Raw genomic sequence first — 10,616 nt, forward strand, 5'->3', positions numbered from 1 at the left:
AACGATAAAATTAGAAGAAGAAAAAATTTCATCACTTGTTTGTATGTCTGCACAGTTAGAATGTTTAAACAAGAATGATGATTACAATCATCATCATCATCATATTAGAAGCTAGAAGTAGCATTTGTCGATGTAATATAATGTTTTTATTTCAACGGTGCGCACAACACACACGCAAAATTTTGAAAAAAATAGGAATTCATTTATTTTCCCAAACAATTCCATCAAACATTTGCTATGTATATAATGTATGTTTGTTGATTATCATTTCATTTTAATTCAATTCGAAAAAAATACAATGAATAAGTAGAAAATGTTCATACCTTGCCCAAACAGACATAAATTGTATACGGTTATATACTGTAGTAATGTTGAAAAAAACAGTAAACCCTCACATTTCATATACACAATTCCCCCATATACGCACACACATCAACATTACAACTTACTTTTACGATATTGATTGAAATACACGCCCCGATCCGTATAAGAGTATCATCAGTTATAACATATGAATGTTTGAAACTATCAAACATTCATTCATTTCATTCATAAAGTGAAAAAAAGAAAGAGAGTGAGAGACACCTTTTTCTACTATGAAAATGATTTCTTTTTTTTTCATTTCCATTTATTTGGAATTTCGATTGGATCTTACGGTATTCAGGCTGTTTTTTCTATTTTGCTGTTTATGAATGAATAATGTAGAATCTTTGATATCATTGTTGATTGAGATAAACGGAAACGGAAAATATAATTTCTAAAATTGAAATTTACTAAATGTTTTGAAATGTTTAATCGAAAATAACAGCAACAAGGATTTGTCGAGATTTTCGTTCAGATTTAGTCGAAGAAATGTGTGATGAAAATAATAATTAATGAAATGATTAATGAAATTGTTGTTTTGGTCAAATTTTCATTTTTTAAAAATAATTTCGTATTAAATTGAGCAGATATCCAAAAAAAGGTGATGTGATTTCGTCGATGAAAAAAAAGAGTAAAATATTTCAGAAATAAAACAACTTCGAAAAAGGAAATGTTCCGTAGAGGAAGAAGAAGAAAAAGAAAAACATCTACAAAAAAAAAATAATGCATAATGAAGTGGCCATTATCAATGCAGGTAAACACGTGCTTTATTTATTTTACGTGTGCATACATAATGTACAGCTATATATGATTATTTCAATGTGTCCAGATACAGCTATAACTAACAAACAAATAAATAAACATCTACTGTCTCTTTAGGTCACGAGTCACAATCATGAATTCGTTCGTTGTTTATGGTTCATTTATTTCGATTGTAGTTATTATTATTGTCAAATATCAATTTTTAGGGTGTTTTGTTTCGACTTATTTATTCCGAATATCATTATTTCCTAGGACACGGTTTCTTACACCCATACCCCATAAAGTATATACACACACACACACACGAACATAAATAGGCAAACAGGATCATTTTATTTTCCTATAGGATCTCTATCCACATCCAGGATCCTTGAATTTTTCTACATAAACATTATTGAAAACAAACGGTACGAATTTTGTTGTTGTTGTTGTTGTTGTTTTGTTCATAGAGATTGTGGTGACAAATGTTGACAACTAACCATATTGAAAATGACAATTAAAAAAAAAGACCAGCCGACTGCATACAAACTTCCCGCAGATGCTACACACACACAAAATCAGGTTTCACCAAAAAAAAACACATGGAAAAATTTAATAAGATCTTTGATGAAAGGAAGAAGTATTACCCAAAAAAAAATCTGGCACGTGCTCTATCGAAATTGAAAATGAAAAAAAAACGGTAGAAAAATCGAATGAAAATGAAAAGAACAACAACAACAAAAATAACCGGTGTTTCAATGGACAAAACTTGGACAACGAAAACAACAACAACAACAACCAGAAACAAAATCCTTGGACCAAAAATTTAAGAAAAGAAAAAAACGTATCAATTGATAGCAGTAGCAGCTGCTGATTGACAATGATTCAGAAATGGACACCCAAAAAAATCTTTCAAACGTCATCGTTTTGGAAAAATAATAACAACCGTTATATAATAATAATAAAGATAACAAGAAATTGATTTGAATGATAAATGTTTGATTTTTTTTACAAGCAAAGAAAAAAAACGAATTTTTCATGTTTCTTTTTGAACAAAAATGAAATAGAAAATTCTTATTTCAATGATAAAGCACAAAATTTGAATTTGAATTTGTTACATCATTGTCAATTGCCATTGGCAATTAGCTGTTTATTTTATTTTATTTTGAAGAAAATCAAAAGCACTTGAATACTGATGAAATGATAATTATTCAGTTTAATTATTTTTGATTTTATTTTCAGCATCCAAGAACATTTCTATAAATCATAAAAATTACTTTGAATTAAATGTGTGTAATACTTGTTTATTGAATATTCTTCGATCAAATGATTTTTGTTTTTCTCGAAATTATTGATTATTGATCATATATCAATCACGTTATTATCACATTTTTGTTCATAGAACAACCAGAGAAAAAAAACGTTGGTTGTCGATATTGATTGATGATTGAATTTGAATTTTTCTTTTCTTTATAAATTCCAATCAAGTACATGTATACATTCAAGTATCATCAAAGGTATATCGTTGTTTTTTGTTTTTTTTATATACAAATTTCCCAATCTATAATCAATTTATGCATAAATTTGAAATCCAATTAATGAATATTAAACAGAAAAAAATTTAGAAATAAAAAATTTTGTGGAGAAATTTTCTCAAACATTTTTTTGGATGACAAGTAAGGAAAAACAAACAACAACAACAACAACAAACAAAATCCAATTCATATATGAATAATGCGATTTGTTTTGGTAATCAGAAAAAAATATAAATTGTTCTATAGTCATTTGATTATAGATTTGTTCAAACGATTCAATCACATCAATTGGACAATTGAGATATTAGATTGTGAACAGAATATGATTCAGCGGAAAAAAAAGCAGTACTCAATTCTGTAAATCTATCATTTTGATTAAATATTTTATTTTCTCTGTTACACACACACAAAAACTATGTAGATATTCATACGAATAATTTTGTTTTTTTTATACAAAAAAAAGAAGAAGATTTATGCTTGATCATGATCAAAACTTGATCGATCATCATCATCAATGATTATGGACAATGATGATGATGATGAAATTCCAAAGGAATTACTGAAAGAATGAAAAAAAAATTTGTTCAGTGATTATTATTATGCTTGAAAAACTCGTAAATTTTTTATTACAACATTGAATCATTGTTAATCAATGAATAGGGTGGAAAATGAATTGAAAAGATGATGACCAAGTGAGTACTTCTTTTATTATATGATAAAATGGACAACCACAAACATTGATTAATTGCATGGGAATCATAATCAAAAAAAATACAAATTTTGTAACCGAAATTCATGGCCATAATCATTTGTTGGTTGCTTAAAATGGAATGATCTTCATAAACAATTTTATATATCCTTTACAAATTAAAAATTCGAAAAAAATCCATGGGAATGATGAGAACCAAACAAAACCAGAAAAAAACCGTAATTTGATTCGTGCTTGAATGATCACAACGTGCGCGGTAAGAGAAACAACTTTCTTCTTTGTTTTTGATTGATTCACCTTTGCTTGTTTCTAATTCTGCTATTTACTGGTTCGATGACCATGATATTATGATATGATAAACATAAAGGTTTCCATCGTAACCAACAATCGTAATTTACAGTACAGTTATAATAATATTTTGACAATATATTTTATATGATGATAACTGTACAGTGTTTTCAACATCAAATGACAATTATAAATTTTTGAATTTGAATTTGACGGTTACAAAAAAATTCCCACTCTTTTGTCAAAATGACTTTGAATTCATTATATGAAACAGAATTTATGAATCAAGATATAATTTAAAATGAAAGTCATCATTTTACTTACGTATCATTACAATACAGCCAGAATGAATATTCAAAATGAATATTGCGTTCAATAACAAATATCCAAACATAAATTAATTCAAATTTATCGAATCGACAATGACTTTGTACAAAAAAAACAAAATTATGTTAATGATAATGATTATTATTTGTTTTGCCATAAATCAATCAATCAATCATTTGTGAACAAAATAAAAAAAAATTTGACAACGAAAATCCAAATTAAAATGAAGCTAATTGATTATGGATTTTTCGTTAGTTTTGTTTCTCAAATCTCATTATTCAATTATTTTCCCCCTTTTTTTCCTTTACTCTCGTTGTGTGGTTTTCTGTTTGTTTAACTAATTTCATTAGGATTTTTTTCGGCATCATGATAAACAACAACAAACAATATGCAAAATAAACAAGGTCATTTGCATATTGTTTGTTGTTGTTGTTGATTATGGATGTAACAAATATTTACAACAGAGAAAAAATCACACAATGTATTTTGACCAAAAAAAATTTTTTCCCTTTTCGGTTACAATAAAAATTATGAATTCTGATTCAAATTAGAACACACACACACAGGCCACGTGCCATCATAATAAAAAGATTTCATCATCATCATCTGCGTATTATGAATATGAAATCGAACACCTTGACAATCAATGTTTGGTGATCGTCAGGTTTTCTGTTGCTGTTGTTGTTGTTTCCTTTTCTTTTTTTCCCCAAGATGAAGTGTGTCCCAATTTATGCCTGCTGCAATTTTCATCAGCAAAACAAAACAACAAAAAAAAACATTTTTTTTGCCATTGTCATTGCCTGTCAGCTGCCGTTTCAGTTTTTTGTTTGTTTGTTTTCTCCCTGATTATCTTTCTTGATTTGTGGTAATGTTTTTTTTTATTTTCAAAACACAAATAAACAGGAAATCATTATCGACTTCAAAGGCTCCATCTATTGCCATTAACAAAATATCCGGAAAGACAGAAATCAGAAAATTAGATCAACAGCTAAACATAAACAAGTGACAAACTAAATCGGAAAATAAAAATCATTGCTATTTTGATAATAAAAAAAAATATATTGATTTCAATGCAAAATGGCTAAATAATAATGGCCATAACCAAACATAGATTGTTCAAACGGAATTTAGATCGACCTCATAATCCTCACCAAGTGATATACTAACAAAATACTGACAATGACGATAAAAACAATTGACAATTGTTGATTGTCAATTTTAATTTTATTATTTTAATTTTTATTATTTAATCCCTAATCTGTTGGTTTCTTTTCATTTTCATTTTCCTTGCTAACAACAGAAAAAACAATGTCTTTTTCTAATAAATGATAATGATTGTCATAAAATAAAAAACACATTATGATTTTTAGTCGAAATGGCATACAAGTTAGTTTTGTGTTGTTGATTGTGAATCGAATGTGAAACAAAATATGAACAAACAAACAAAGAAAAAAGAAATTCATCGATTATCAACAAAAGGAAACGATTCTTTTCGAAATAGAAAAGAAAAAAATCCAAAATCTATCAATCATTCTTCAATCAATTCAGTTAAACTGTTTGAATATGATAATTGCCATCAATAAAATAATTGCCAATTAATGATTACATGATTATCGATTCAATCAGCCGGACTCTTAAAATGTAAATGTATACTTCAATCATTTTTTTTGTTGTTGATTATCTTGATAGAAAATTACCAAAAACAGATACATCATTCAAATTCAAATCGTAATTGTTAATTATGACGTAAATGATGTACAGCATCTCATAATCCTGATAAAGTTTTCTTCGTAGTTTTTTCTTCTTCACTTATTAAACAGAAGTGCGTCTTTTCATTATTTTATCTATAAAATTATCATCAAAGAAAGAAAAATTGAATTGATTCGAAATATGAAATAGAAACATAAAAAAAACCTTATGATTATTTTTTGATGACATCATACATGAACATAATAATAATGATAATCATCATCATCAACAAATCCAAATACCAAATGCGACGAACATTCATGATGATGATGATGAGGATGATGATGAGCAACAATAACAACAGCAACGACGATTGTTGATGTTGATGATGATGAAAATGACAGGATGTATCACATTTAACTTTCGTTTTTTTTTCTTCTGTTTGGCGCTCATTCAAACTTTTTTCCAATTCTTAAACATTGCTGTTGTTGGTGTGTGCATGTTTGAATTTTTTTTTTTTAGTTAACACGCGTTTCTAGCCGTGTTTCTCATCATGTTCATAAAGTGATGAAATGTTTCTTTTAATTTTGTTTTTTTTCAGCATTTTTCTTCAGTATACAAACACAATCTATTGATCTCATTTAGGAATCATTTTTCCAAAAAATCTTTCTATTCATCCATCATCCGTCAATCATTTTGAAAAAAAACGATGCCATTCAATCGTCGTGTACCGTTTTTTAATGCAAATAAAAGTCAACAAACATTCGATACATTAAGACAAATAGAATTGACTAAACTTCGATCAAATTCACAGAAACCGTGTGGCCATAATCATCATCATCAACCAAATGGTATTGAAATTGCAACCGATGAATTAGAAGATTTACAAGCAGAAAAATTATTCCATACAATATGTGTGGGTAATTTATCAAGTGAATTTCTAATTCCATGTGCTAAAAATGCCAATTGGGTACGGTAAGTCTCACTTTTTTTTTTTGTTAAAAAAAAAGTAGAAAATTTTCATTTCATCAATTTATTCAATAGTTTAGAAGAATCTATTATAAATTTATTTAAAAATTCTGGCCAATTAATTGATGGACAATTGAAACAAACACATGAAGATATTACGGCACTTTTGAATTCAAATTTCGGTATTTTTGTCTTTGATCGTCTTAAGGTAAATAAATAAAATGTTTCTTTATTTTTTCATTCAGTTATTATCTAGATCAGATAATGATGTTTTTTTTTAATTTAAAAAAATTTTCAATCAATCAAGAGTCAAGTGCTACCGAAAGCCGTACGTTTACTTAAATCAAAGATCGATCATGATTTTGATGATGATGGATGTGACAGTGATGGTGATGGAAAAAATTATTTGAATACATTAGGATCAGTATGGAAAACTTTCTACCATGACATACTTTCAACATTGGAATGTATGCTTTTCAGTATCGAGGTAAATATATTTTTTTGTTGTTGTTCAAACTTTATACTTCAAAAAAAAATTACCATGATCAACATTATTTGATGTCCTTTTTCGTCTCCTGTCATCATCATCATCACTATCAAAAAAAAAATAATCCAATTTGTATCTAATTAATTGATTAATTTAATTTTTTTCTTCTTAAACAGTCATTCAATAATGTTTCAATACGTAAAACAACTTTGGTAATATTTCGTGATAAAATTCTCATTGATAGTCTACTTGAAGGTAATTGGAACAATGAATTCATTGATAAATCTAACGTTGCCATCTATTATCATGAAATAAAACTTTTATTTTTCAATTTTGTTGAATAGATAAACTTAAAGAATTAATCGAACAAAATAAATTAATACCAGCCAATATTATACAGATGATACTAGTCGTACAAAGTGTTCATGAACGTTATCCACCAAGTGAAAATAGATTAAAATTTGAAAAAATAACAGCATTAGCTATAACACCATATGTTGGTTATTATGGTACATATGAAAATCATAATCAAACACCAATAATACGTTCAAATGAACCGGATAATTTTGGCAGAAATCCATTTGAAATGTTGAATAGAAAAAATAATAATACAATTTATGGCCATTCGAATACAATCAATAATAATCAACATCATTCAATTATGATGAATAATAGAATTCAAAATAATAATAATCGAACATCGGAAATAAAGAATAAAAATAATCGTTCAAGAAAAATATCATTACCTCATTTTGGTACGAATACGACAAATAATAATAAAAATCCAAACTATATAATCAGTCGAATTAATGAATAATTTAAAAAGAAAACTTTTACCACCGAATCTCAAACAAAATTTAACCCATAAATAGAAATCATGTTAATTTTTTTCAAAATTTTTATTTGTAATTTGATTAATTAATGAAAAATTTAAAATTGATATTATTGATAATCCTTTTAATAGTCATGTTCATCAAATTAATTATCATCATCAAAATTAAAATGATAATGATAAAAAAATAAAAACAGGATTTACAATTGGAAAATTAAATTAAAAATTTAAACAAAAGAAAAAAAAATTGTATTATCAATATGATTATTATTAATTGTATATAAATACCTAATTTTATTGTAATCATTGATTATTTTTTTTTATAAATTGTAATGTATATTTATGAATGTAGGGAAAAAAGAGAGAGAGAGGAGAGTGTTATTGTAATTTATTATGTAATGTTTGTAAGCATATCACAACTTGACTTGTGTTAATTGAAAATTTCAAATATGATGAAAGAAGATAATGATGAAAAAAAAGAAACGAAACAAAATTAACAACAACAAAAAGTCTTGTCGATCAAATACATTGTTTTTAAGTGCATGTGGGTGTTTAGGTGATGATTGAAAAAAAAAATAGATCATCAAAGAGGATGATGTTCAAAAAGCAAGCAATTGAGAATTGGATTAAAAAAAATTATTGTTAAAATTATTTAATTTTTTTTTTGCTTATAATTGTACTTTGGATTGAAAAAAAGACTAATAGTAACACACAGAATTAGATGAATGAATTGAATTGAAATTTATTTCATTTCAAAAATAATTCAATCCATTATTAACAAATAAAGCTAAGTATATTTATAAATTTTATAATGATGTATGTTTAATTTGTGTGAATGTGTGTGTATGTGTTTAATTACGATCAATTTCGAAAATATTTTTTTTCATGTTTAATTTCATCCATTTTTTTAGAAAAAAAGTGAATGAAAAAAAAGTTGAGTCATTTAATATGCTCAAAGTTCGTGTGTGAATTTTAGTGTGTGGCACATTGCACACCTGGTCCATGATTCATATCACCATCTTCTTCATATGCTTCATATGCATCACGATGATTCTGTCGTGAGCGTTCTTCATCTATGATTGAATAATCATGTAGTTCAACTTCTTCAACATCGGTCATTGGAATATCTTGTATCGCTCTTGGAGGTAATATAGCCTCCAATTTTGGAATATGAGCAGGGTCAATATAATCCGGAAATTCGACGGCAAAATTAATAATGAGTTTACCCTTTTCGAATGGATTTCTATATGTCGGCATACCTTCACCAGCAATATATTTAATAGCACCATGTTTGACTACTTCACCAGGATGGCTAGTAATCAATAATGTTCGATTGTCCAAAGTGGTGACAGTTTTTTGAAAACCACATAATGCTTCGGTTATATTGATTTTCATTGTCATCAGTAGATTGTTACCGTGACTTCGTTTGAAAACATCATGATCCTTTTGTTCCAAGATGACAATAATGTCACCTGGTTCATATGATGGATCCTGATCGGCTTCACCGGAAAAGACAATTTTCTGACCATCAGTCATGCCTTTATCAATATGAACCTCTAATAATGTCGAATTCTTTATGACTTTATTTCCACTACATTTTTTACAACGATCTTTAGCTGCAATTTTTTCACCATTTCCTTGACATTCGGTACAAATTGATTGAATTTGTTGAATGAAATTAGAATTATTTCTTAACCGTTCAACACGAATTTGCATTCCTGATCCTTGACAAGCAGCACATTTTTCGGCGCTGACACCTGGTGTGCGAGTACCGGATCCTTTACAATCTTCACATATTTCTTTACGTGAGACACGAAGTTTACGTGTGGAACCATTATAAAGTTCTTCGAGTGTTACACCCAATGCGAAATGCAAATCCTTTCCTTTTCGAGGTCCTTGATCACGTTTTGATCGGCCCATACCGAAAAACATATCAAATATATCCATTGGTGATGTTGCTGAAGCCATACCACCTTCTTTGATGGCTTTCTCACCGCCCATGTCATATAATCGACGCTTTTCCTCATTTGCTAATACTTCATATGCTTGAGATATGGCCTTAAATCTTTCACCTTCATTTGGATTTTTATCGGGATGATATTTGAGGGCTAATTTTCTGTAGGCTTTCTTCAGATCATCTTGTGAACATGTTGGCGATGCACCAAGTAAATCGTAATAAGCGGTCTCTTTTACCATTTCTTTAACTTAGAATTAACAATTGATCAAATCGGAATATATTTAAATCACTGTAGAAACAAATTTAATTAAATTTTTTTTTTTTGGTGACGCTGAATTGAAAATTGAATGAAATCAAGCCTAATGTTTTAGGATTGAAAGAAAAAAACCAATCGAACAGCTCAGGAAACGATAAGCAAAAACTTTTCTGGAGAAAACAAAAAAAAATTTGATAATCCTTAACGATAATCGATTAAAAGTACTTACAAATTATAAGAGGTTCAATAATTCAACAAAGATAAATAACAAATGCTTGATGACGGTGATGAGGATGATACAATGATGATGAAATTGTAAAAGGTGAAAAATTTGATTATTAATTACGTTCGCTTTCTTTTCAAATTCAAGATAATGCTAAAATATGGACCAAAATATATGTTGCATGCACGTTTTACCCGATTGTGATAAACCAAAATGAACGAAGTAAAAAAATCAAATCAA

The 10,616-nt window shown here is 27.8% G+C and overlaps 2 protein-coding genes and 1 long non-coding RNA gene across 4 annotated transcripts; 1 reads left to right on the top strand and 2 right to left on the bottom strand.

The window, feature by feature from the left end:
• Positions 1–5,143: 5,143 nt before the first annotated feature.
• Positions 5,144–5,993, bottom strand: LOC142644842 (uncharacterized). The gene is made up of 2 exons (XR_012846013.1): positions 5,878–5,993; positions 5,144–5,807 (listed from the first exon to the last, which is right to left on the bottom strand). It is a non-coding gene; the product is annotated as an uncharacterized LOC142644842 (long non-coding RNA).
• Positions 5,994–6,361: 368 nt separating this feature from the next.
• On the top strand, positions 6,362–8,404 carry LOC113798065 (proline-rich protein 5-like). Of its 2 annotated transcripts, none has more exons than XM_027348548.2 (5): positions 6,362–6,627; positions 6,697–6,829; positions 6,929–7,108; positions 7,285–7,363; positions 7,453–8,404. In XM_027348548.2, the coding sequence occupies exons 1-5, from the start codon at positions 6,362–6,364 to the stop codon at positions 7,923–7,925; spliced, it is 1,131 nt and encodes a 376-aa protein (XP_027204349.2). In that variant the 3' UTR covers positions 7,926–8,404. The 2 variants fall into 2 exon arrangements, with proteins under 2 accessions (XP_027204349.2, XP_075675513.1); XM_075819398.1 differs by having other exon boundaries at positions 6,470–6,627; positions 6,702–6,829.
• A 253-nt stretch (positions 8,405–8,657) lies between these two features.
• Positions 8,658–10,582, bottom strand: Droj2 (DnaJ heat shock protein family (Hsp40) member A4-like). The gene is made up of 2 exons (XM_027348547.2): positions 10,383–10,582; positions 8,658–10,323 (listed from the first exon to the last, which is right to left on the bottom strand). The coding sequence occupies exon 2, from the start codon at positions 10,134–10,136 to the stop codon at positions 8,913–8,915; it is 1,224 nt and encodes a 407-aa protein (XP_027204348.1). The 5' UTR covers positions 10,137–10,323; positions 10,383–10,582; the 3' UTR covers positions 8,658–8,912.
• Positions 10,583–10,616: the final 34 nt, after the last annotated feature.

Source organism: Dermatophagoides pteronyssinus, unplaced genomic scaffold (assembly GCF_027571235.1).
Source record: "Dermatophagoides pteronyssinus isolate colony J.1.1.1.1 unplaced genomic scaffold, Derpt_VIB-CSIC_2022.12 sq0003, whole genome shotgun sequence".
Lineage (NCBI taxonomy): Eukaryota > Metazoa > Arthropoda > Arachnida > Sarcoptiformes > Pyroglyphidae > Dermatophagoides > Dermatophagoides pteronyssinus.

Bases quoted from the DNA above. Each gene is read 5' to 3' on its own strand.
- LOC113798065 (XM_027348548.2), top strand. From the start codon at position 6,362: ATGCCATTCAATCGTCGTGTACCGTTTTTTAATGCAAATAAAAGTCAA. The intron at 7,109-7,284 runs GTAAATATATTT...CTTCTTAAACAG, and splicing joins GTATGCTTTTCAGTATCGAG to TCATTCAATAATGTTTCAAT. The intron at 7,364-7,452 runs GTAATTGGAACA...TTTGTTGAATAG, and splicing joins CATTGATAGTCTACTTGAAG to ATAAACTTAAAGAATTAATC.
- Droj2 (XM_027348547.2), bottom strand. From the start codon at position 10,136: ATGGTAAAAGAGACCGCTTATTACGATTTACTTGGTGCATCGCCAACA.